Genomic DNA, 26534 nt, shown 5'->3' with positions numbered 1-26534 from the left:
AGAATTGTCAACATTTTATATTACCTCAATGCATACACGTTCATGTTTATGTTATCAGGAATGTATACGGAGAGAGAAAGATGCAATAGAAAATGCATTGTGGACAGCTTAACTACAAACTCGCATAATTTTAATGACTGCTGAGCTGTCTGGAGAAATATTGTGCTTTCACCAATACCCTTCCGCATATACCCACATCGTTAAGAACATAGTCCCAAGGAGAAGTGACATAGCAGTTGCAACAAACTGCCAACAAAAGTTCATTACTCAGGTGGGGCTTCTTTTACAAAATTAAGATCCTTCACAAGAACATTTTCCTTGAGCAGAAGTGCCTCACAGAGAGTGTGAGAGTTAGAAGATACTTACAACCAGCAAACATTCTCATATTCATATTCATTGGCACATCAACGCTGTGTCCTTTATTGCAAGGGCAATGCAAGAGATGCATAATTGCATAAACATAGATTTCCAGCTCACTTCTTTAAGGTCATGTATAGTCTTAAGTTGTTCTAACATTTATATATCAATCTCGCACAAGCACATTGCACAGTTTTATGTTCCTTTAAGTATAATCCGTATGAATATCAATCTGCATTCTAGCTACAAGGCCTAGCTAAATGAGTCATTTAATGCAGCCTTGCACCTGTTTCGTCTAAATCCGTTCATACCACAGCAGATATCCAAAGAAAAAGGACAAGGAATAACTGAACCATATCTTTAACAAAAAATCCATGACCCAAGGTAACTTTTAGATCTAATTATGTGCTAACGAACTACAGAGCATCGTTAGAAGAGAAACACATAGCACTGAGGCAGAGGAAGAAAAAGCATGATCACATCCCAAGGATCAGTCTTCATCGTCAGAACTTTCGTATGCAGCCAGCAAACTTTTAACTGGGTTATCCAACTTTGCACCATCTCCCACTTTGCTGAATCTAGTGGAAGACTGACCTTTCTCCTCCTCATGGTCATTCATAGCTTGATGTGTTGTTCGTCCACTCAAAGTTGTTAAGGATGGATCAATACTAGATGGGCTTGCAACTCTCAGCCGCTTTGGCTTGACTTCCACCACCCTCTTTAGTAAGTCTTGCTGCCTGATCAAAACCAGAGTCCTTTCGAAATAGAAAGAAAGAGACAGCACACACACACACACACACATAGATAGATAGAGAGAGAGAGAGAGAGAGAGAGAGAGAGTTTGTGTGTAAGATACCTAATTCCGCTCTTGGGCTTAGGCTCCACACGAAGTGGCAAGGGAACTGATGCGGGGGAAGTTTCAGCAACAGCCTTGTGAAATTAGTGGTTAAGGATAGGTATGAGAAACACGATGAATACTGATAATACACTTTCAGATTAGCAATTAGGGTAAATTCCAATGGGCTCCCCGAGGTTTGTCAAAATTATAACACTCGTTGTTTGAAAAATTACAAAGTACCCCTCTAGAATTCACAGTCGTCTAACAAATACTCCCAGTAATTTTAGGGGGTATTTGTAATTTTCAAACAACGAGGACGTATCTATAATATGACAAACCTCATAGGAACTGGTTGCTAGCAATTATCATGTTAATTTTTTTACCACATGATAAAAGGTGAAATCACTATATCTTATTTATCTCAAATCAAGGTAGGTGATGAGAGTGCTGCTTAAAAAACAAACTAAGACAACGTGTGCTTCTCAACTGATGTTAATAAGTAAATGATGACATGAATAAGGTTCGTTCAAACTCAAAGCAAGTCCCTTGGCCAAGGAGAGCAATGAGAAGGAACAAATTATCTTCCCCAATCAAGAGTATGGATGTTTTAATAATTCCCTGTATCCGCTCATAAATTACCAAACAAGTAGAAGGATATCTTAAATGCAGCAAATGCTCGTTTCTCTGTGCGGCGTAGAAGCCGCTCTGCATCTTCCTCAGCTTCCATCTGCTCCTTGAGATAAAGCAAATCATCGCTGTCCAAAGCTGTGCACTTGCCCTTAGTAATACTCAAGAAGTAGTGACAATTCCCTAATTTAATGCAGTACAGGCATGCAGACAAAGACATGTACATTAAACTTGATATGAAAGAAAGAGGGCAGAGAATCCATACCGCCTCGTCCATGAAGGTATCCTCCACGTTCTCCAGCAACCTCTTGCATCTAAACATATCAAGCGCCCAGTGGAAAGGGCCAAGATCCCTGCCGGGGCATGTTATCAGAAAACTTGCTAAAACTTTAATAACTGAGAATCTCTAAAAATCAAGACCAGGAAACAAATAAGAAATATATATATATGTATGTATTCACATAAATTACAATTTAACTGAAGAAAAATTTGGCATTTTGCTAGTCAATTTGTGGCAATAACCCAGGATCAATTATTTCCATGTGTAACTGTGACGCAAAAGAGTTGAGGTTTCAGGAATAGAAGCATTTAATTGAAAATCTGGAAAAGGGAAAGAAGGAAGGAAGGAGAAGCAGGATTCGCTAACCTTGGCGACCATGCGCTGGAAGGTAATTTCTTCGTCGTCTATCCTGTCCTTGCCGGACTTACCCCATTTCTTATCTGCATCAAATATCGATCGAGAAAGTGGTAAGAATTGATGGAAGAAGGGAGAACGGGAATTGAGAAAGATTGAGGGAAAAAAGGAAGTACCTTTAGGATCGGTAAGGTTAGTATACTCCCGAACCTCTCTTCCTGCCATTGATAAAAAAATCGTGGGGAAACAAAAGGATGCGGTTTGGGATGATATTTCCGAAATAGAAGCGTTGAGAGAGAGAGATTAGGGATTAGGGATTAGGGATTGAGCTTTGGGGGAAAGGGGAAAATGAAGAAGAGAAGTTAAGAGAGAGGAAGGTAGAGAAAGGGGCACAAGCAAATGATAGGGCGAGTAGAGTGGGAGTGGGATTTGAGAAAGAAGATTGTTGTTATTAATGATAATAATAAAATAGTTTTAGTAATGGAAAATATGATTATATGATAATATGATATACAAATGGAATTGTAATTTGATTAGAGAGCAGAGAGTAGAGAGTAGAGAGAGAGATGTTATTAATAGGCTTGCAAAGGAATGTCTCATCTCATCACTCATTCACTATATATATATATTTATGTACATATAGGAGGACTATTCATATTAGAGATATCATAATCATCATCATCATAATTATCATTATCTAATAAATTAATATCCACAATTAATAATTATTAGTGGAGTGGGGCCCATCAATTATTGAGCAGCACCATCTATTGCAGCTACCCATCCTTCAATTTCTATGATAACATTAACTAAAGCAAGAAACAAATCATAATAATAACAATATTTGCATCACAAAACACATTACATATCTAATCAAATTCAATCGTTATCAATAATAAACCACAAATACAGGGACCAAAACAGAAAAAAAATAAATTTCCCCACAGTACGGACTCAAAGCGCCCCCCCCCCCCCCCCCCCCCCCCCTCGTGTTTTTACGTATATAATAACTCCATAGTCCTTTCTCCACGTACTCATTTACTCGCTGCCCTACTCCCTTCACAAATTTGTCACGATAACTACTCCCACTCAATTATTTCATCCACCACCACCACGATGCAAGGCCTCCGCTGTTACGGCGCGCTAGCTGACGGTGGCGTCCTCCTCGAACTCACCCCAACCGCCGCCTCTCCCTTCGCCATCGACGTGGCCCCCTCCCCAAATATGACAATCAAGCTGGTGGACACACATATCATCACAAAACTACTACCATAAATTACAACCATCCCTCAAATTTAGTATAATTTCAAACACCTTTTCATTATTTAAAAATTATAAATATATATTTAATTTTAATATTCGTCTAATAACAAATTCATTCAATTAGCTTTAATTGAATTTTTATGATAAACTAACCAAAATACTATTTTGGATTATATATTATAATTTTATATATTTTGTAGAAATTTTTTTATGAATTATGGTTTTGCTCCTAATTTGCCTATAAATAAAGGTTATTGTTCAATTATAAGGGAAACAACGACCACTTATTCAACAATTCGCTAAAATGGGTCGTGTCTTGCAGGACTGGGTAACTAAAAGAAACCTGGTTGTGGGATTCCTCCTCAAGAGCCTTTATATTGTCAGGCAACATGGTGCCAACTCCTCCCTCCAACCCGCGACCTACTGTCTTGCTGCTTCCACTTCTCACTCTAATAATTGTAATGCCTATTCATGGCACCATGGATTAAGGGCACGCATCCTTACAGGTACTAAAACAATCCCTGTACTGCATTTGAACAAAGAATCATTGAATCTTCCTTGTGATACATGTCATAGGGCAAAACAAATGCGAGCCCCTTTTTCTTGCAATGACACAAGGTCCATTACCCCTTTCGAACTCATTCATATAGATCTTTGGGGGCGGTACAAAACTCCCACACTCGCAAATAGCAACTACATCCTAACCATTCTAGACGATCATAGTCGCAGTCTATGGACTTACCTTCTTCATCATAAGTCTCAGGTTGCTACCACTCTTAAAACCTTCCTTAACCTCGTCCTAAACTAGTTTAACAAGTCTGTTAAAATTTTGCGATCTAGCAACGGATCTGAATTCCTCAATGATAATTGTTGCACTCTTTGTAGCGACCTAGGTATAATACACCAAACCTCTTGTGTCTATACTCCTCAACAGAATGGGAGTGTTGAACGCAAACATCGTCATTTGCTTGATGTAGCACGAGCTCTATTATTCCAAGCATCCTTGCCTATAAAGTTCTGGAGGGAGTCCATCCTAACAACGACCTACCTCATAAACCAAACTCCTTAAAAATTACGTTAGTGGAAAACACCTTATGAACTCTTTAGACCCACCTTCGCACTTTTGGATGCCTCTGCTATGCGACCAACACTAACCCTCACAAACATAAATTCGAGTCTAGAACCCTTAAATGCATTATGGTGGGATATGCCACAATCCAAAAGGGGTATAAGCTATATGACCTCGAGAATAGATGTATTTTCACCTCTGGAGATGTATAGTTCTATGAGGAGCAATCCCCTTACACCATTATGGAACTTACAACATCGACCTGCCCACTTTCTGTTGTTCCCTCACATGCCAATCTCAATACTCTCATTCCCCAACACTAACCTTCTACCTCCTCTACACCAGACACTCACTCACCTACTTCTGTTGTTCCTAACACTTCTCCCGCACCTCCTCTTTGTCGATCTGCTAGGAATATACAACGACCTGCCTAGCTAAATGATTTCATCTGTAATAGTCGATCCACTTCATCCTTTGTCTCCATTAGCCCCGCATATATGTCTTTTTGTGGCTTCGTTGTCTGTCTTACAGGAGCCCAGGTCCTACACAGAGGCTGTTCAGCATCAGAAATGGAGAGATGCAATGCAAAGCGAACTGGATGCCTTAGACAGAAATAATACTTGGTCCCTATCTTCGCTACCTAAAGGAAAATAGGCAATTGGTTGCAAATAGATCTACAAGACTAAATTGCAAGCCGATGGCACAGTGAAAAGGTATAAAGCTCATTTGATGGCCAAGGGTTTTACGCAGGTCGAAGGGGTAGACTACACAGACAACTTCTCTCTGGTCGCTAAGACTGTCACAGTGCAACTGTTTCTTGCTGTAATCGCGGCTCGCGAATGGCCCTTGCAGCAACTGGACATCAATCATGCTTTTTTACACGGGTATTTGGACGAGGACATCTATATGACTCCACCTGAGGGATACACTAGGCCCCCACCTGGTGTGTAAATTGGAGAGGTCGTTGTACGGACTTAAGCAGGCATCTCGTCAATGGAATATGGAGTTCACCCGTTGTCGCACTGCCTATGGCTTCAATCAATCGGCCCATGATCACTGCCTCTTCGTCAAGCATACTCCTACAGGGCAAATGGCACTGTTAGTTTATGTGGATGACATACTGCTCACTGGCCCTTCTTCGTTAGGAATTCAGGAAGTAAAGACAACCTCCATAACTTGTTCACTATCAAGAACATCAACGATGCTAGCTATTTTCTTGGTCTTGAAATTGCTCGCTGTTCAGATGGCTTGTACGTTTCACAGATAAAGTATGTGATGGATATCATCCGCGACACAGGTCTTACTCAGGCTAAGTTAGCTCTCACACCTCTTCCTCAGGGTTTGAAGCTGCGATCCACCACTAACGAGCTGCTTCCAAACCCAGATTCGTATCGACACCTTGTGGGATGCCTATTGTACGTGGGGTTCACTCGCCTAGACATCTCATATTCAATTCAACAGCTCAGCCAATTTATCACACATCCTTGCGACTCTCACTGGCGAGCTGCTCTTCATGTAGTTCACTACCTAAAAGGATGCCCGTCAAAAAGACTGATCTTTCCTACGCTTAACCCCTTGGTATTGAAGGCTTACTATGACGCAGATTGGCTTCCTGCCCAGACTCTAGGCGCTCGCTCACCGTTCCTTTGCCCATTGATCTCTAGTATGATAACAAGGCAACTTTACACATTTTGGCCAACCCTGTATTCCATGAGTGAACTAAGCACATCGAGCTGGATTGTCATTTGGTTCGCGATGCCTATAAAGAAGGCTTCATTTCACTGTCGTTTGTATGAAGTTCGCTACAGCTCGCTGACTTGCTCACCAAGATCCTACCCATTTCTGCCTTCACTACCATGCTTTCCAAGTTGGCCATGTTCTCGTTCGAGCCACATCCAACTTGTGGGGGGGGGGGATGTTAAGAGTTCGACCTCCCAGCCTCGTTGTCATGAGGTAGAACACCAGATCGCTATGTGGAGGTCGCCATCCAGACCGGTCATCATGAGGTCACTCACGAGCTCACGTATCCTGAAGTCATGTTTCCTACTGCACGTATCCTGAGGTCGCATATTGAGGTTGCTAGCTGGGTCGCTGATATCACTGAGATTGTTATCCTAGATACGGGATAGATTCTCTATAACTATATTTTGTATCTTTCATGTAACAAAGTTTGTTAGACTAGTTAGGGCGGTTACGGCCATTGTGCATTTAATACCCTAGTTCACCATCTTTGTCGATGATGAACATTTTTACAGAAATTAGAGAAGAGTTATTTTCTCTAGAATGGCTTCCTCCTTACATATTTCTGCTTTAGATTACATGAAATTTAACATCGGGAGGCAATACGATAGTCATTCTCTATACATTTCGCCTGGGAGACCATCGAACAGACAAGCGAGACGCAACCGCTTCTTGCTGGTGTCGTGCTCTTACCTCGACTAGTGTTGTATATGGATGGAAGCTCCTACAAGGCTTCTTCTCGATCAACGAGTTGCTATGGAAGAAGGGTGTCCAGCTTTCGTCACGATGTCAATGCTGCAGATGGGTAGAAATAGCTAATCATGTTTTGTTAACTAGTCCAAGAGGCAGCTACGATATGGAGGTATTTCACTCATCTCTTTGGGATTAATTTTTGTTGTCAAAGCCTCTAGTGTTTCCAACTGTGGTACACTTCTTCTCCATTCATTTCAAATCGGCATCACATTAGAATTACATTCCTGTTCTAATATGTTGGTTCCTTCAGCTGCAACGTAATGATGCTAAACACAATGGGATGAGGGTTTCACCAAACTGGGTGGTGATCTTGGTGGAGGAATATGTACGACGTGTGCACCGTGTAGGACTGGAAAGGGGATGCAGCGATACCCTCCTCTTTCGGCTTGCAATTTCAACCTCCATCCCGTCAAGTGGCACGACTGGTTCTTTGGTAACCATCGGAGATCAATTATACATCATTATTCTTACGTTGTTTCGAATTTTCAATCATTTATTCAATATTTCAAATATTGAATTAAGCACCCTAACCCTTATTTTGTAGATTAGGGTTTATTTGACTTAAGTAAGAGGAAAGAAGGAGGAGAAGTGAAAAGGCAAGAGCGAGGGAAAGAATAATAATATTATTTCAAGTTATTTATTTTCTAATACAAAATGAATAACAGGGTTAAATAGTAAAATTATAAAACATTAGTTTTTTTCTTTTCAATTTGTTTTAACAAGAGGTAGTATTTGAGATTTTTATTCATCTTCCAATCATACTAAACAACTTGAAGAAAAAATATTATTCTTTTTCTCCCCTTCCCCCTGTTACCTACTTTTTCTCTCACTTGAACTAAACGAACTCTTAGTGATTAGCTCTTTTCTCTTCATTTATATTAAAACAATAAATAATTAATATTGTACTAAAGTAATTTTAACACATAAAAAAATTAAAACTTTATTAATTAAAATGAATATTGAAAGTATCCAAAGTTGAATGAATTTGATGCAAATAGTGAAGTGTAGTGTATATGGCGCGTGGAGGTTGGCGGGGGGACGGACGTAAAAGGAGCGAGAGAGTGAGGTAAGGTGAGCTGGGAGGGGGAGTACGTAGGGTGAGGGAAGTGGAACCCACCACCCATGTGCTCTCCTTCTGTCTCCACCAGCTCCTGTTGCTGCCTCCTCAATCATTACCACTCTTCTCTCCTCTCCTCTCCTCCCCCAACTCCTCACTCTTCATTTTACTTCCAATTCCATTTCACCACCACCCTTCCACTCTAAACCCTACCCCTCCTCCTCCCAATTCTCCCTCTCCCTCTTTTTTACTATGTCCACTTCCGCTGCTGCTGAAGGTGCTAACCCCTCCTCCGCTCCCGGCCCCCTCTCCGATCCTTCTCAGCGTCACCATCAGCTGCACCCCTCTCCTACTACCAATTCCACCTCCTTGCCCCTCAAGAAGCCCCCCGCCAAGGACCGACACAGCAAAGTCGATGGCCGCGGCCGCCGCATCCGCATGCCCCTCATCTGTGCCGCCAGAGTTTTCCAACTCACTCGCGAGCTAGGCCACAAGTCCGACGGTCAGACCATTGAGTGGCTCCTTCGCCAGGCTGAGCCTTCCATTATAGCTGCCACCGGCACCGGCACTACCCCCGCTTCCTTCTCCACCGTTTCACCCTCTTCTGCCCGCAATTCCACCTCCTCCATTTCCGCCGCCCTTGACCACAAACCCCTATCCAATTCCCATTCTCTCCTCGCTCCCACCCCCTTCATTCTCGGCAAGCGACTACGCTCCGACGACGATGACCACCACCAACAACTCTCCAACTCCAAGGATGATGTCACCGCCGGTTCCCCCACCGTGGGTCCTACCGTCGCCGCTGGAGGCTTCTGGGCTTTGCCTGCCAGGCCAGACTTTGGTCAGGTCTGGAGCTTTGCGGCTCCCCCCCCTGAAATGATGGGCGCCGCCGCCGCGGCCCCCTGATGGTCGCAGCCGCTGCGGCCTCCAATAATTCCCAGCAGCAGCAACCACATTCAGCTTCTTTGAGGTTCTTACAGCAACAACAGCCATTGGGAATTGGAGAGGCTTCAGCTGCCAGGGTGGGTAATTACTTGCCCATAGCTCAAGTACAGGGACACCACCTGAATTTGCTCGCATCTCTATCTGGTCCTCCTCCTCAATCATCCGAACAACAAAGGGATGGTGATGCCAATTGAACACCTTTGGAGAGCTTAGCTGTTGTCGTTTGTTAATGATGATGCTGTTGTTTGGTCTCGCTAATTAATGAATGCCTGTTGTCAATATTGCATATGAATTTGTACCTCAAGTCCTCTTCAGTTGTGCTGCTTTCCGTTGGTTGGTTGCTTGTTGTGTTTTTTGAAGAGACAAGACAGACAACTCCGCTCCCCTAATTACCACCTAGGGCTAGTCTTTGTAGAATTAAGGTGCTTGCTTTTGTTAATTGCATTGTTGTGTTCGTGATGCTGGTATTGATAAATTCTATATCCAGTGTTTGTATTTAGACTTCAGAGTGCTATTTGTAGCTGTTGTTTGGTTGATTGAAATACTCCAATTCGTGTAAGATTGTTAGAAAATAAAGGAAATTGTTTCACATTGTTAATTTTTAGCCTATTTCCTTGTGTTCTTTCCATTTGCTAGTTCACTTTTCACGGTGTGAAACTTGTTCTATTCGGGAAAGCCGGTTACGACGTGCTGCAGGTTCATCATTCAAGTTCAATGCACACAGCCAGTTGTTTGTTCAGGAACATATCTGAATATAGAAGTAGAAAAAGAAAGATGATTCTTAACAGATGGAATGCTGCTGCCTTGACATGATTGATTTATGGAACTTCTCAAATCTTGCCCAAGTTGATTTATGGAACTTCTCAAATCTTGCCCAAGATCTTACAAGTTACAAGTACTTCAAATGGAGTCTCATTTTTGCGTGGTGAGGAGCTGAGATTCAATTGTTTCAACCTTTCTGTTGTAAGGAGCTAAGAGTTAACTGGCTTTATGTTGTTCCTCTCACTTCCAACCCTGCATCCTTCTTTCAATTTATATATATTAAAAAAAGCAATGTGGTTATATATTTCTGATCTTTTGCTAATTTCCATCATATGCCCTAATTTCTCCAGATGCTGATGCTGCTGCTACTGCTGCTGCGCGGATCCAGGTGAAGGATTTCCTGAAGCCATTCCGCTTATGTTATCTGAACCAGTAAGGAAGTACAGTTTGGAATTTTGGCATTTTAATGAGATTTCAGACTCTAAGGCTCCATCTGTATTTCACAATGAGAAGGAAAAATATAGAACAAGACCTTTGTTGTGTTTATTCCAGATAAGAGATGAAGAACACAAGTGTACCTATGACAAAAAATGGCACTGTAATTCAGACGATACTTCATTTCCAAATTAGTAGGAGGTTTACTTGGAAGGCTCACTGGGTCAGAGATTAACCATAGTGCCAAATTTGAGTTGGTTAAAGTTGCATGTTGCGTAACTGAATCGTGTCCTATCCATTTTTTTCTCTTTGCTGGTATTTTGATGGATCTATTTGTTCAGGCTTTACATCTGCTTATTGCTATTCTGAAGATCTTCTAATGTTTCTGGTAACAGGAATCAGTGAGGGATACAAAGTTATGTATCTTGCTGGCGAACCTCGTTCCACATAATACAATTCAGGTGTGAATACGATTGCCTTCTTCCAGTCTTCGCGTAAGCTTCAGTTGTAGCAGTCACATCTTTATCAGTTGAGTTCTGAAAAATCTCGCTCGTTCTTTCTCTGTGAACTGCAGCAACCAGCCAGTATGCAAGATCTCAGCAGCATGAATGAGATTTCAGTTGGAGAAAAGAAAGGATAAGATGTAAAAAGCTAAAGAATCTCCTATACTTACTGAACTTTGCCCAGGAAAATCCGTGTTTCATGAAGACTTGGACATGATGACAAGAAAATTTCTCAGCAAAATAAGCACGCTAGTAGCACAATCATGGATGACTCTATCTAGAAGGATAACCCCTGGACTGAGAACTAGAAATACTTGCAGTATCCTAAAAATCCTGTTTTCTTGAAGTTGCTGAAGAAACTGTCGGCTCCCTCTTTCAAATAGGGATAGAACCTTGATTACTGCATCATTCTGGGCCTTTGGCCTCAACAGCAGCAATGAGCTTTATCAATCGTCGTGGAGGTTTTCGTTGCAGAGAGGGACTAGGAGATGGAAACCTTCCAGAACAAGCGGTTGAATCTTTCTTACCGTTGACTGACAGAAACTGGAGTCCTGTTCTTGCAAGTTTTCTATGATGCATTAGAGTAACAAATTACAATCCATTCACTGATTGACCCAGCTTCAGGGGCAAAAATGCAAAGAGAAAATTTTAGAAGTGTCGCATGCTATTGCTTGCTGATGATTCCCCACGACGGCTGATTCTTGTTTCCAAATTTAGTTGCAGAGTCACGACGGCATACAAAAGATTAGGACCAGTGGGTCTGAATATGGCTGCTTTATTGAACTGGATTTTATGTTTATTAAACCTGGTATTGCCCCTTCATCTATAGTTTGTCTTAAAGAATAATAGTGCTAAAATAGCTCTCAACTTGCAACTATCAAACTCTGGTTCCAAATCATTCCAGGAAGCCACGGGTGCATATTGAGAAGCAGGAAGAAGTACGTTTATTTATATTGCGGTGGGTGGGGGGTTTCTTCTGCTCTTCAAGTGGTGGTGAACTTGTGGTGCTGTTTGGGGGCAAACTTGGAGCATGGCAGCAATTGAAAGTGTAGAAAATATCAGAGTAAGAAATGGGAAGGAAGAAATACGCAGAGGAAGCCATGAAATTGTATTGAGCTTGTGTAAAATTTTGTTGTTACAGCAGCTATGGAGGTAACCATGTTTAAATACAAGATGTAGAAGACAACTGACTCTAACTAACTTGCCACACGTGTCATGACGTGGCCCAATTGAAGAATAAATGGGTCAGCAACACTGTGTAAAATAAGCCTAGCAAACTAAAGAAATCTGTGTGTAAGAAGCGACTTCTAGTCATCTGCTACCCTACGTCAATGAAAGCAACTGAAGACTGGAGTTGAAGCTTCTATTTCACTCTCATGTACAGGTAGACGCAGCTGCAAGGCATGAACTTCAACAACCCCCACAAGTGGGACTGGGATCCAAGGATGCCAAACCCAACTTCGACCTCAATAAAGCAAGTGACTTTAGTGCCAAATTTTGGTGAACAAATCAACAGTCTGAAGTGAACTACGCACACGAGCAGGCGCAAAAAAACCCTCCTTGTAAGCATCACGTACAATGTAGCGATCAATCTCAATATGCTTTGTACGATCGTGGAAGACGAGGTTAGCTGTTATGTGTCGAGCCGCCTGATTGTCACAGAATAACTCCACAAAGACAGAAATAAAGATACCAATATCAGAGAGAATATAGGTATCCAACGTAATTCCCACACAGTTGCCGCCATACTACGATACTAAGCCTCGGCCGTCAAACGAGAGATTGTAGCCTGTTTCTTAGTTTTCCATGAAATTAAAGCATCCCCAAGGAAAATACAGAACCCAGTCAAGGAACGTCTAGTGTCTGTGCAACCCTTCAAGTAACAGACTACATGAAGCACAACATTCCAACAAGACTCGCGAGGATGTGTGAGAAACTGGCTAAGCTGTTGAACTGAGTGAGAAACATCATCCCTTGTTAAGCTCAATTATAGAAGATGTCCCACCAATCTTCTCTAAGAGTCAGGATTAGGAATAAAACACTAGAATCTACAGTCAATCTGAGCCCTGCGGCAATGGGGTAGAGAAAGAATTTGCATTTGCCAACCCTTCATCCTTCACAATGTCAGCTGTGTATTTGGTATGTGACACATAATCCTGTCGAGCTTCGAGCAATCTCCAAACCAAGGAATATCTAGCATCACCAATGTCCTTAATAGTGAAAATAGCATGTAGATAATCCTTCACTTTTTGTATATCAGACATATAAGAACCACCGACTGGTATATCATCAACGTAAACCAAAAGTACCAAAGAACCTAATGTTGTCTTTTTGATAAACAAGCAATGATCATAAGCGGATTGAACAAAACCAAACTCCTTGAGTTTAAGAGTAAGCTCCACATTCCATTGATGGGATGCTTGTTTCAAGCCATATAAAGATCGTTCCAACTTACAAACAAGACCAGGAGCCACGGGATAACCCTCTGGGAGTGTTATATAAAGATCTTCCTCTAGAAAACCGTGAAGGAAACCATTATTTACATCTATCTGTTGTAAAGGTCACCCATAGGTTGCTGATAGGATCGCATTTTATGTTTATTTTATTTGATATTTTGACTTATTTTGTAACCAAAATGCTCTTAATTAAATATTATTTTGTAGCATTAGGACAAATGAAATGGAAAATGAAGAAAAGAACCAAAATGGAAATTCGGACAAATCGCAAATTCGATTTTTGGTAAGAATTTGGAGCTGCTTGGACTACCTTTTGATAAATGAAGAGTTTAACTAGGATTATAATTTTATTTCCATTAGTCTTTTAGTTCAATTAGGAATCTACCTTTGATCCTAATAGAATTAGATATCTAGTTAGTATATATATGTGACATAATTCACTTGAAGAGCAAACTTTTGAACTCTTGAGAATTTCAGACCTTGAATTCTCGTCTCTCTATTTCTCTACGTTTTTATAATATTTTCTTACTTTGTTTTTCATGCGTTCTTCTATGAACATGTCTAGCTAGTTCTCTCATTCCGGTTGAAGGCTTGGTGATCCAACAAGTTGTGAGATCTAATTTATACTTTCTAGTTTTATTTATATTGGTATTTGTGTTGTTTTCTGTGCTTTTATTACAAATAATCTGATTTATGAATGATAGGTACCGTTATTCATTGTCAAGAATATTTGCCAAGCCAATTGAACTTGAAAATCTGTAATTATTTATTTAGTTCAATAACTAGTGGTAACATAGCATAATTGATTATGTAGAAGTTTTCGATTATGTTGTGGGGAATGCACAATCTAACTTAAATAAATCATCGAAGGAATTTATTGGTTAGAATCGGGTCTTTATAGTTCTTAATGTCGTTGGTAAATTAAATATTGAAGATGTTCCCAAGGTTGTTTACTGATTAGGGATTTAGTCAACGGACGTTCCTTAACTATCCACAAGGCGCCAAAATTTGATGGGTGTCGAATCCACCAAAAATAATTCCTACGAACACTTTTGTACAAGTGTGAGTAGGGTCGAATCCACGGGTATTGGTTTTAAATTAATTCCTTCAAAAATAAAAATAATTAGGGGGTTTTTGATTGTGAAGAAGAATAAAAGTAAAAACTAAATTAAACTAAAGAGCTAATAAAATTAGAAGAGATAAATATAAGAGAAGAGTATTCCAGTTAAAGACAAGATCCTGCTTAATTCCACGGTCGATCATAGATGCAAAGATAACAATTATTCATAATAGATAAATTAGTTATGACTATTGGTACGACCTAACAACCTCACATTCTTACCTTGTGGATAGTCAAGGAACGTCAGTTGACTAAATCCCTAATCAGTAAACGACCTTGGGAATATCCTCAAGATTTAATTTACTGACAGTATTACGAACTAGAAAGGCCCAATTCTAACCAATAAATTCCTACGAGGATTTATTCAAATTAGATTGTGCATTTCTCACAATATAATCGAAAACTTATACATAATCAATTATGCTATGTTACCACTAGTTGTTGAACTAAACAAATAATTACGGATTTTCAAGTTCAATTGGCTTGGCAAATATTTTTGACAATGAATAACGGTACCTATCATTCATAAATCAGATTATTTGTTATAAAAGCACAGAGAACAACACAAATTCCAATATGAATAAAACTAGAAAGCATAAATTAGATCTCACAACTTGTTGGATCACCAAGTCTTCAACCGGAATGAGAGAACTAGCTAGACATGCTCATGGAAGAACGCATGAAAAACAAAGTAAGAAAATATCATAAAAACATAGAGAAATAGAGAGACGAGAATTCAAGGTCTGAAATTCTCAAGAGTTCAAAAGTTTGCTCTTAAAGTGAAATATATCACATATATATACTAACTAGATACCTAATTCTACTAGGATTAAAGGTAGATTCATAATTGAACTAAAAGACTAATGGAAATAAAATTATAATCCTAGTTAACTCTTCATTCATCAAAAGGTAGTCCAAGCAGCTCCAAATTCTTACCAAAAATCGAGTTTGAGTCTTGTCCGAATTTTTATTTTGGTTCTTTTCTTCATTTTTCATTTCATTTGTCCTAATGCTGCAAAATAATATTTAATTAGGAGCATTTTGATCATAAAATAGGTCAAAATATCAAATGAAATAAGCACAAAATGCGATCCTATCAGTTGCAGCCACTACAAGAAATAAATGAACCGTGACATTCCAAGCAACAAGGACTGTCCGTATAATCCACCCCTTCGATTTGATAAAACTCTTTTGCTGCCAAACGAGCCTTATATCTTTCAACTATACCATCAGCCCGTAGCTTGGTCTTGTACACCCATTTCCCAACAAGCAAAGCAGTTAACCTCCAAGTGTGATTTTGTTCTGAAACACGAATTTCATTTTGCATAGCTTCCTTTCACTCCTCATGCTTGACTGCTTCAGAGAAATTCTTAGGCTCCTGCAAAATTGATAAGGAAGCTATAAAAGACATATGCAAAACTAGGAGACTGTAGTAGAGAATGGACATCAATGTGGCATTCAAAATCAGTCAACCAAGCAGGTTTTTGTGTAGGTCTACTGCATTATTTAAGAGGTGGCTGTGGAGGAGCAGCAAGATAAGGTGAAGAAGGAATAGGAAGAGGAGGAGAGGAGGCGTTAGCTGTTGGAAAAAACTGAAAGACTGTGCCGTAGAAAACCACTGTCTTGAAAGCGAAATTTCGGTACTACCGTGGTGCAAATAGTATAAATCGATCGCTCCCCAAGGTTAACACATCTATTACTTTCTTACATGCGCACTCGTGGAAGAAAGCTTGGAACAACGAACAAAAATAACACTCAGAAGTGAAAGAAGAGGAAGGAGCTCAAAGAGAAGAAGCTCTCGATTTTTGTGTGTATAAAATGCATAGAGGCTGAAGCTATTCATATGTGTAGCTCAGTTGCTTGAGAAAGTTGGACTCTCTACCAACCACAAAAAATTGCCAACGGATATGTTTGTTAAAATATGGATAATATTTGGCTAAGAGATTTAGTCATTTCCAACAATCCCCTACAAATGACTAATGTAGAAGAAGAATATGATTTCTGAGTGAAGGAAGAGATATACTTAAGCATTAATATCTTTCAATTGAATTGATGCATAGTGAAGTGAGGCAATCAATTTGGCTAACGAGAGTGATGACTCTTGAACTTTCGATAGCTCAAATTGAGACCCCCCACAATCACGTATGAGTTCCTTAGTGTTTGTTGTTCCGCGATAAAGTTTCGAGCACTATTAATGGCTTGCGCTTATACCTTGGGTTCTAATGAGTGCTCTAGAAAGAACTTTCATTTTTCTTTCATAGAAAGTGGCCCACCTCCACACTCATCCAGATAGCTTCATCAAGTTTATAGACCACTCAACAACTGAGCTATGAGGCTATCTTCCTGAACAAAGTCAGGTTTATCCATCAAGTCCTTATTAGGACCACCCAAACACAGGGCTATGGATTTATCTGGTCATTACCATATTCCATTCCTTGCAAAGTTCTATAGGGAAAAGTATATGATAACCGACAAGAAAAACGGCAGTGCATCTTAGGAAATTCACATGCACATTAAAACACAAGTAGAGAGGGGAGACATAGACAAACTCAACAGATCCCAGCATGCCAGCATTACTCTCGCTCCGCCTCTCCTACTAAAACATTTCTACAACCAAGAGCTAAAACACAAGAGTCCAACACAACAACTAAGGTCCGATACAAGGCAAAACCTACTCGTCAAGTATATCCATATCTGGAACTAATGGAGCCGCATCATAAGGTGCCTACAATCAATCTCTAGTACCACGCCTTGCAATCCCAAAGCCAAAATCCAGAAAAGCGTATTATGAAAATCATGACACTGCTGGATAAGAAAATAAAAGGTACCAAATCATAGGGCATCCACGATTGTTGTTGCCACAGTTTCAAATAGCCAAACAGAGTGCATCTCTTTAATAAAATAGAACTCCTTGATCTTCCCAAGCCTTCTGCAAATAGGAAAGTGAAGTGCAAAGCAGCTAACCAGGATACATAAGCATGATGGTATTGCAGAATAAAAATCTAAAAATGCTTGAGGAAAGATGTGGAAAAGGAAAAACCCAAAGGCAGACTCGACGACAGATGAATGATTATCCAATCACCTCACAGAGTGCATTTCTCAAGCCGGGCAACACTAGTTGGTCTTGATTAATACATTCTGCAATCAAAAGGCCAAAGTCTCCAGAAATAATAGAATAATCATGATTCCCAAAACCTAACAAGAAACGTTACCAAATAGCCTGGCACTCATCACCGTTACTTGTTGCAATTAATCATAGTACTGCAGGCGTATCTTAAGACAGACAAGACCGATTAACCGTGGTGCAAAATTAGGACAAAATAGTGGATGTAATGTTTTCATATCTTTATTTATAGGTCCTTGACCGTTAGCATTCATTCATGAAGATCGAGCAATCCGTGTAATAATTCCAGTTTGTCGTGTACGGATGACGTACAAAAAGTATCTAAAAGTACGTCAAATAGTTATCTACGAATATTACGTGAAACTCTGACTTCAACCATCGACTAGTAATGAATTAATGCCCTGCTTTCTTGTCGAGATCTAATTTACATTTACAAATACAATTTACGATTAATGCTTATTAAAATATATAATAGTTTATGAAATATTTTTCTTTTTTGATAATAATTACATTAATATATAGATCAATTACTACATCAACATAGGAAAAAACAGTGAAACTCATTAAAATTTCTTACATCCACTTCTCATTAAAGATGGATGTTATAATTCTTGAAATTTTAGATTCCATTATAAGTTTCTAATATTTATATATTAATATTTGAATGAATAAAGATTAGATTTTTGGAGGGTCGTCTATATTAGTTATATGATTCAAATAATATTGCAAAACTCATCTCATATTCACTGAAACAAATCAGCAAAACATTGAATTAATGATGACCTGTAGAGCAGCAGCTCATCTCCTCATCACTCCCTCTACTCTTCTTACAAACTTTCCATGAACTCCGCAGAGCTTTCAGACAAAACAAAAACACTCGACAACGAAACGTTTATGCTCAGTTTGTTCTAAAACCTCATCCCAACTACACCAGCAGTCAAATTATGAAACCCTTAACCGAAAAAAGACATGGTTGTAATTTATCCCGAGTGTCTCACACTAACAATGTGAGTGTTCCTTGACTCATCGCAGAACTTACTGTGGTTATCGCGTGCGGATGAACAAGCAGCCCTCATTCCCTTGAAAAAAATACCAGAAAGCAGAACTTACTGTGGTTATCGCGTGCGGATGAACAAGCAGCCCTCATTCCCTTGAAAAAAATACCAGAAAAAGATTCCTTTGTATATTTTTTAATGAAAATATTAATGATGCAAGAATTTGGAGTGATACCCTCGTCAGCATTCTGCTATAAAAGGCATCCCTTCTACACACTCTGATGAATACAACATCAAAAAAGCATTTAAGAGTAGTACTAGCAACTCTCTCTTTCATGGAGCTCTCATATACACAATCCAGGTACATATATATATACATATACTTCCCATGAATCTATATATACATGCATCTTCTTGCATATGAATATATATGTATATATTTGTTCGAGAGGTTTTATAAATTTAAATACATAACAGATACTGTGTAAATTCCACTGCGTGCATCGGAATATTATGCTTTGCAAGTAACTTTTGAGTAAATATTTGGAACAAATCTCAAGAATTGGGATGAAATCTACATTTAATTTGTTCTAATTTTTTATTGAGTTGGTTTTAAAGGCATGCAAATGATACTTTACTGTGAAGATCTTGTGGAGTTTATGAAATATATGAGTTGGATTTTATTAATTTTTTTCTCTATTTTAAATTTTAATTAAATATGGATTTTTGTATACTAATTTGGCTTTAAAAGTTGATATAATTTGGCCTAATTTCTTGTTTTTAGACTTTTCTTTTTCTTGTCTTTTTTGAAATCAACTCTTGTTTATAGATTTAACATATGATTTTTACCCACATTTTTTAATAACTAATAATCTTATAAATTTTACTTTTCCGCTTACATAATTTTTTTTAAACTTTATTTTTGGTGTTAAAGATTGAAATTAATTCTTATATTTTTTCTGCAAACTCAATTTTATGCTTACAGCATTTAGATTTCTTAGGTTATATATATTATATGGTTGTTTAAAATTCTTATATTTCTTTAGATTTTATGACAAATTCTTGATGTTTTCCCTCTTTGATGTTGTAGGTCCACTCAATCATCTTTTTCGCAACTGTCATACGACAATGTAATGAAACAAAAGGTAGGACTATACATTTCCAATGATGACAAGCCATCGGAGGAAGCTCGTATCATTTTCAAAATCAGGAATTTAACGAAAACCCTCATCGAAAATAATATGATGATGTTGAATTTCAAGCCCTCCAAGGGCAAAGAGGTAGCGGTCGATGAAGTGGGCCCCACCAGCCCGAATTTAATCAAACTGTGTCTATTATCTTCGATTCATAATCATGTGCCTATAATTTCTGACTCAAACCAGAGTCGAGGGCGACTCCCGTTAACCACATGCACTAAGCATGGAAAGGTCGGGTTCTTACCACTGGAGTACGTTAGAGAATTGCCCGAATACACTTGTACGACGTACAAATACCCGACCTACAAAGTTGTACACAGTTTCGACGACTGCATCTTGGAGTTTCCTCGTACTGAAGTCGCAGGGAGTTCAAGTACTAAACATGTCAAAGATGACGAGTACATGAAGAAATGCTATAATTGCTGCAAAAAGCTATCAAAACCAATTGACATTTTCATGTACAGGTAGTGTAAGAAAAAGGGGTTTTCCATTGTTGTTATTACATTGGTGTTTTCCTAATTCGTGACCATTTGTTTCCTAGGGATACTCCGTACTGCTGCATTGAATGTCGTTACGACACTTTTGTGTCCCACTGCTGGAACAAGAAACAGATGAAGGACAACGACAGTGAGAGTAGCTTGAGCCTGGATGAAGACCTTATGTTTTGTATGGGGTCGAGCACCAGCGTGAGCGTGGACGAAGACGCTATGTTTTGCATTGGGTCGAGCTAAATCGATGATGGACTCTATGAAATTATTAGGCATTGTGATAGTTATTGGAGTCGTATTTTGCTGTTTTTTTAGTACCTTTATTTTCCCTATTATGTGTTGTGTCCTTAATTTGTCAAATTAATGTTGTAATGAAAATTTATGTTGTGATTATGAGTTCTATCATAAAATGTGTTACGCCAGAAAGCATAATTTTACGTCCAGCTTCACAATGTTCAATGAATGAAATTAAATGACTATAGAATCAAAAAATAAAAATTAAATGATCATGAGATCATCTCTATATATATAGTACCACCTTTGGGTAAGTAAAATGGCATTTTTTGTATCATATCTTAGTGCCTTTTTAATTTAGTCCCGCTTATTACGATTTTCTCATATTGTATTTTGTAAGTTGAGAATCTTCTTAACTTTTTAGTCCTCACGTGTATTTTTCATCTAATAATTAACAAAAATGTACGAAAATACAAGTGAGACTACAAACAATTTCGTTAATTTTTGAATGAAAAATGCACGTGAGAATTAATTAAAATTGAGAAAATCGGGATGTAATATGAAAAAATCATAACAAATTGGATTAAACTGAAAAATGCTCTAACATATGGGATAAAAAATAACAAATACGTGGAAGAATCTTATGAAATTTCAGACATAGTATGAAATTCATTTAGCTTGCTAAATCATTTTATTTGTCCGGCTGCAGATTGATAATCACAAAAAGTATATAAGTATTGTAATATATAAAAAATTAGGACATATATGAAATTTATTACAACCAATTATTACGTATATGAATATTTATGGTAATATTTTTAGAAAAAAATAATTGCACGTTGGATGCATTTATTATAGATATATCAGTAATACTTAAATTAATGTGTATATTCAAGGGATAAATACAAGAGAAATAGTGAATCTACGTTAAGGAAAACATTTAAACTCTCAAGTTATTAATTTTAGCAAATATCATCAAATTCACTAATAAATATTTTGTCCCTATATTTTTTGAATTTATTGTGTTTTAAACGTCATTATATTTTTCTTCAATATAGTCTAATCTTGCGATTTTGTCATATTGCATCTTATAAGTTGATTTTTTTAATCATCAAGTGTATTTTCATCGAATAATCCATCGAGTTGTTAGTATTTCTGTACACATTTTGTACATTATCGCTATTGATTGGATGAATAATGCACGTAGGGACTAACATTAATAAAATTTTAACTTATGGGATGCAACGTGAGGAAATCGTAACAAATGTGTGACTAAATTGAAATTTCAATTTTAACCACTAGACTAAAACATCGTTGGTCTTAATTTAAATTAATGTCTTATAATTTTTATGCTTTTCGACATAATAATTTGTAAGTTGTAATTAAAATCTGGATCATGTTTACTCTATTATTAATAAGTATTTTTAAATGCTTACTTTTGTCTTGGCTTTAAATTTTAAAAAATTGGACAAGAAATTAGTCATATAGTTCATCAATTTACATTTCATTTGAATTCTTGATTTGGGCTTTGATTATATTATTTGGGAATATAATAGGTAACACTGAGAAATGGATAAATAATAGCTATATTTCATGGTATTTTTGATATAATTATGAATTTCATAAACAAATATAGTGATTATGTCATTACATTGAAATATCAGTCATCCCCTTAGTTTGATAGAATCATTAATAATTATTTCTTATAATGAATAATATTTGAATTAAATACTTCATAACATTTTTTTTCTGTAATTATTAATGCAATTTACCTTCTATTACCCAAAAAAAAAGAAAAATAAAGTTACAAAAAATCAGAAACAAATTATCACAGACAGGTGATGAAAACTGTTAATTCAAATGTGCAAACTCTCACTTCCACCTCTATAAAAGGATTATATGCATTCACAGTTGGTGATCTCAGCGAAATAATAACTTGAGATTGTTTGTGAAAGGAGGAAAGCAAGCAGTTGGACTACGAGGTCAGGTGACCCTCAAAAATCAAGAAAAAGTGAAGAAATATGGGGAGTTCTTGTTTTCAGCACTCTCCATTCTGCCACTCTCGCTGCACCCCCTACTCTTGGCAATGTTGTTTCCAGCCTCCATTATCGTTTTCTCCCCTGAGAAATGCTCCCAACCGGAGAGCAATAGTTTCTTGTTCTCACCAAGAAAATCCCAAAGACTGCAATTCTTGCGCGAGGAGAGCGGCAGTTTTCGCTGGTTTTGCATTGCTTCCGCTTCTTAACTCGAGGGTAGATGCAATTAAAGGGTTTGCTGCAGGTGGGCTTGCCTTTTTTCTTGTATTTTTCAAGATTCCTTCTTCTTGTTTTTATTGTATTTTCAAGATTCTTTCCTCTCTGCTATGATGAACTCAAGTTTGATGAGTCTTTGTCTACTTTTTCTTTTGGCATTTGACATTCTTGACTGCTAAATGGGATGATATATTGATTTGGAGGAGATGAACTAGATTGTATCTCATATCAGACTACATAAACCTGATTATGCTGTTCTGTTCCACAAGAATAGGTTTATGCAGAAATTATTGAGCTATATACTTGAGAAACAAGGCGCTATAGAAGTTGTAAAGACAGCGCGTATAAAGAAGAGAATGTAATAGAATCTTGCGATCCTGTGCTTGTTTGTGCATAGGTGAACCTCATGGTTGGTATACAGTTTCAGTTTCTCTACTTGTACTTGGTCATTTGGCACATTCTTGTTTATATATCTTTGGTTACTTGAATCATCGCACTTAATCGTCTTGATCGTATTTAAAGTATCTCTTTTATCAAGTCTGTCTATAGCTTCTGTTCTCTATTTGGGGTTTCCCACGGGTGTTGCTTCACATTCTTAAAAACTGAACCATCTAAAAACTATATTTCACTTACAGGAAACTTAGATCCTATTATAAGCTATTACTAATAATTTTGCATTTTTTATTTCAGAAAATGATGAACCCGGGGCTGAAGACCAGAAACAGAAAACAAAGGTATGCATCCATGACAAATATAATATGAAAAGGATTATTTAAGTACTGGTTTGAGGTTCTCTGACTGTTGTGTTTGTTCATCATTCCCATGTTCAGGGAAGTTTAGGAAAGGAAGTAGATCCGGTTCTGGAATTACTTGCAAGACCTGTAAGTTATCATAAAGGAGTTTAAATGTTACCTTGGTGAATGCTTCTTTTAGATGGATGCATTTGAGCTCTTAATGAATGCAGATCATGCAAACTTTGTTACCTTCCAAGTTGAATCACGACTGGTTCATTCTTTGCCAAATGTAAAAGGACGAAAAATGGATGAGACTGTTTCATTTTGATCTTGCATCCATTTCCCTTGGTCTTCCTTTAGGACATTAATATGTGTTTACAGTGACACAGGCAACGAATATTGAGTGAAGCTGGCCTCTGTTGTTAGTAAATGATACTCTTGTTAAAAACAGATAATAGTAGAGAAACAACACGCTTAAACGAATTGCATCTGCATTTCACGCCCGTTGACATGCTTGATAAACCCTTGTTTTCTGCCAAGTCAGAGCAAATTGGTCCTGCTGGATTAACTAAGGAACGAAGGGGAAATAGACCCTTTAAGGAAGTTTCTAGCTCAGCTCTGATATTACGTATTTCTTTCAGCAGAATCTCCTAATAAGTTGTAAATAGAAGTCTGGTTTAGTGTAAGCATGTTAGAGTTTCTTAGGTTTCTTTGCTAAACTATCTGTTGTCTACTTGTGCGCACAGATCATCGAAGAGATGGCTGATATTTTATCTCTGCATGAAAAGTTTGAGATGGAGCTATTGAATGAGAAGGACGTCCCAAACAAGGCACTGGCAGAAGCTAATTTGGAGCGGCAGTCTTTAGCTGAAGAAGTAAGGCTGGCAACAGAGCACCTGAGTGAATCAAATGAAAAGCTGAAAATTACGTCCCAAGAACTGGCTGCAGCAGTGCAAAAATGTGATAGCTTAGAAAAAGAACTTTTCGACGCCCATGAGAAAGCAGAAAGTGCTGCCCTTGCGCTGAAACAAGAGAAGCTTATTATATCTTCTTTGATAAAAGACTTACTGGCCCTGGAGACTCAGATTTCCAAGGACAAGGAATCACGAAAAAGTCTTGAAGCAGATGTAGAAGAGGCTACTAAATCACTTGATGAGATGAATAAACATGCACTGGTCATTTCCGAAGAGTTAGAGCTTGCTAATAATCAGATTTTAAGCCTGGAAGATGGGAAAGCTGAACTCTACAGGTCCCTTATTCAGCAAAAAAGAGCACATCAGGTAGTGCTGGAGAACTTAGAAGACGCCCACAACCTTATAGTGAGACTTGGAAACAAAAGGGAGAGTTTGCAGAAAAGAGGAGAGAAACTAGAAGAAGTTTTGGCATCTGCAAAGGGTGAAATATTGCGGCTGAGGAGCCAAATTAATGATGAAAACCAAAAACCGGTTGACGTGGGAGACAAAGCTGATCATCCCACAAGGAAAGTTACTCGGAGGAGAAAGGCTAATCGTCAGCAAAAAGATCCCTAGCATGTAAATACCATGCTCGCCACCCCAGTAATCCACTCACATTGAATGATTACAAGCCATGAAACTGGCTTCCATTGTATTTTCATACTAACGTCGATGGGAAAAGGGAAAATATGGTTAGAATTAGGATTGTTTCTTTTTTGTGGTAGTTGTGATAGCTTAGTATTGTGTCCTGTAATGTAGCTTACTGCAGAACATAAGCAGCTTATAAAATTCATAGAGTGTTAAACTCTTACCATTGGTTTCACACGTTCCATATTACTTTGCATGTTATTAGTTTGGATCGGGAGCATAACAGCGTTGATGTATATCTATGATGCACGGATACAGATATGGTACGTCTGCGAAACTTCATGATAGTCCAAGATAATTATACTAAATCAGTATTCATGTAGAGTACATGCATATATCAATACATATATATAAACAATTATGAAGACGTGTTCAACATCAATGACCGCATAGCGCAGTGGATTAGCGCGTTTGACTTCGGATCAAAAGGTCGTGGGTTCGACTCCCACTGTGGTCGCATCTCTCTCATTTTTACTAACTTCTACATTGAACACTATGCCTATCAGCAATGTTAGAGACTACTCCTCAAATTACAATTTTAACCTCAAAATTACAATTATTTCTATAAAGGCTGCCATTTTGTTATTACTTTAATTTTCCACGAAAAATTAATACTAAATCTAAAAAAAAGTAGAAATAATTATGCTGCATATATAGCATTCGACTCATTTTTCTCAAAAAAGCATCGAAAAATTATAAAAAGAGTTATTTAAGTATTAGTAATCCATATATTGTAATTATATTTATTCTTTATAATTAAGAGAGAGCATCTTCTGATGTCTCACCTAATATTAATCTACTGTTTATTTTTAAAATTTTAAATTAATTAATTATTTTTTAATTCTCCATTTATCATGATTTTTCATTATTATTTTTGGTATATAAATTTTTTTATGTATTCTTTTTATTTCTCCAATGTTATTTATTATTTGTCTGTCAGTATTTTTGTATCAATCAAAATATTTATATTAATTTATTATTTTAATATATATTTTTTAAGTACTTTTTTACTCTACAAAGATTAATAAATGTATCCCTTCGAAGTTAACTCAAAAACAATATGAAAACATTACATCGACTCTTTTCGAAGTTTCACCCTTAAAGTTTCACTCTCCAAAAAACTCCAATAATTGTAGCAAAAACACACAAATCAATCCAACCATAAAAAAAAAAATTCAAATAATCACGACCAAAGGCTACGCCTCCCATTAAAACCACCAGTTTTATCAAACACCAAATCCGATTATGAAGAAACCAAGATCACACACCAAAACAAATTTGACCAGAAACATGCATATACCTAGGGGGAAAAGAAGGTTTGTTCAACATACCCTCTGTGCCCGTACATGGC

At 37.8% G+C, this 26534-nt stretch overlaps 4 protein-coding genes, 1 long non-coding RNA gene and 1 other non-coding gene across 9 annotated transcripts; 5 read left to right on the top strand and 1 right to left on the bottom strand.

Moving 5' to 3' along the window:
- LOC105157380 lies at positions 689 to 3033 on the bottom strand. Of its 2 annotated transcripts, none has more exons than XM_020692215.1 (6): positions 2633 to 3033; positions 2469 to 2542; positions 2088 to 2136; positions 1854 to 1950; positions 1214 to 1288; positions 689 to 1094 (listed from the first exon to the last, which is right to left on the bottom strand). In XM_020692215.1, exons 1-6 carry the CDS (start codon positions 2679 to 2681, stop codon positions 848 to 850), a joined length of 591 nt encoding a protein of 196 aa, XP_020547874.1. In that variant the 5' UTR covers positions 2682 to 3033; the 3' UTR covers positions 689 to 847. The 2 variants fall into 2 exon arrangements, with proteins under 2 accessions (XP_020547874.1, XP_011072093.1); XM_011073791.2 differs by having other exon boundaries at positions 1214 to 1290; positions 1854 to 1960; positions 2633 to 3017.
- LOC105157499 (transcription factor TCP7) lies at positions 8358 to 9244 on the top strand. The gene has a single exon (XM_011073904.2). It carries the CDS (start codon positions 8591 to 8593, stop codon positions 9242 to 9244), a length of 654 nt encoding a protein of 217 aa, XP_011072206.1. The 5' UTR covers positions 8358 to 8590.
- LOC110011733 lies at positions 9248 to 11840 on the top strand. 3 transcript variants are annotated; one of them, XR_002286804.1, is made up of 4 exons: positions 9248 to 10208; positions 10396 to 10477; positions 10876 to 10941; positions 11055 to 11840. It is a non-coding gene; the product is annotated as an uncharacterized LOC110011733 (long non-coding RNA). The 3 variants fall into 3 exon arrangements; XR_002286803.1 differs by having other exon boundaries at positions 10396 to 10941; XR_002286805.1 differs by having other exon boundaries at positions 9248 to 10246; positions 10396 to 10941.
- Positions 18956 to 20605, top strand: LOC105157498. Its single transcript, XM_011073903.1, has 3 exons — positions 18956 to 19039; positions 19769 to 20338; positions 20416 to 20605. Exons 1-3 carry the CDS (start codon positions 18960 to 18962, stop codon positions 20603 to 20605), a joined length of 840 nt encoding a protein of 279 aa, XP_011072205.1. The 5' UTR covers positions 18956 to 18959.
- Positions 22492 to 25309, top strand: LOC105157497 (MAR-binding filament-like protein 1-1). The gene is made up of 4 exons (XM_011073902.2): positions 22492 to 22876; positions 23539 to 23582; positions 23679 to 23729; positions 24329 to 25309. The coding sequence occupies exons 1-4, from the start codon at positions 22618 to 22620 to the stop codon at positions 25109 to 25111; spliced, it is 1137 nt and encodes a 378-aa protein (XP_011072204.1). The 5' UTR covers positions 22492 to 22617; the 3' UTR covers positions 25112 to 25309.
- On the top strand, positions 25567 to 25640 carry TRNAR-UCG. Its single transcript has one exon. It is a non-coding gene; the product is annotated as a tRNA-Arg (tRNA).

This window comes from Sesamum indicum, linkage group LG3 (assembly GCF_000512975.1).
Source record: "Sesamum indicum cultivar Zhongzhi No. 13 linkage group LG3, S_indicum_v1.0, whole genome shotgun sequence".
In the NCBI taxonomy this organism is placed as follows: Eukaryota; Viridiplantae; Streptophyta; class Magnoliopsida; order Lamiales; family Pedaliaceae; genus Sesamum; species Sesamum indicum.
The sequence above is the reverse complement of the archived record's forward strand: the minus strand, read 5'-3'. Positions and strand labels throughout refer to the sequence as shown.

Bases quoted from the DNA above. Each gene is read 5' to 3' on its own strand.
- LOC105157498 (XM_011073903.1), top strand. From the start codon at position 18,960: ATGAATACAACATCAAAAAAGCATTTAAGAGTAGTACTAGCAACTCTC. The intron at 19,040-19,768 runs GTACATATATAT...TTGATGTTGTAG, and splicing joins CTCTCATATACACAATCCAG to GTCCACTCAATCATCTTTTT. The intron at 20,339-20,415 runs GTAGTGTAAGAA...TTTGTTTCCTAG, and splicing joins ATTGACATTTTCATGTACAG to GGATACTCCGTACTGCTGCA.
- LOC105157380 (XM_011073791.2), bottom strand. From the start codon at position 2,681: ATGGCAGGAAGAGAGGTTCGGGAGTATACTAACCTTACCGATCCTAAA. The intron at 2,543-2,632 runs GTACTTCCTTTT...TATTTGATGCAG, and splicing joins TAACCTTACCGATCCTAAAG to ATAAGAAATGGGGTAAGTCC. The intron at 2,137-2,468 runs GTTAGCGAATCC...TGATATGTTTAG, and splicing joins TCCAGCGCATGGTCGCCAAG to ATGCAAGAGGTTGCTGGAGA.
- LOC105157499 (XM_011073904.2), top strand. From the start codon at position 8,591: ATGTCCACTTCCGCTGCTGCTGAAGGTGCTAACCCCTCCTCCGCTCCC.
- LOC105157497 (XM_011073902.2), top strand. From the start codon at position 22,618: ATGGGGAGTTCTTGTTTTCAGCACTCTCCATTCTGCCACTCTCGCTGC. The intron at 22,877-23,538 runs GTGGGCTTGCCT...TTTTTATTTCAG, and splicing joins AATTAAAGGGTTTGCTGCAG to AAAATGATGAACCCGGGGCT. The intron at 23,730-24,328 runs GTAAGTTATCAT...TTGTGCGCACAG, and splicing joins TGGAATTACTTGCAAGACCT to ATCATCGAAGAGATGGCTGA.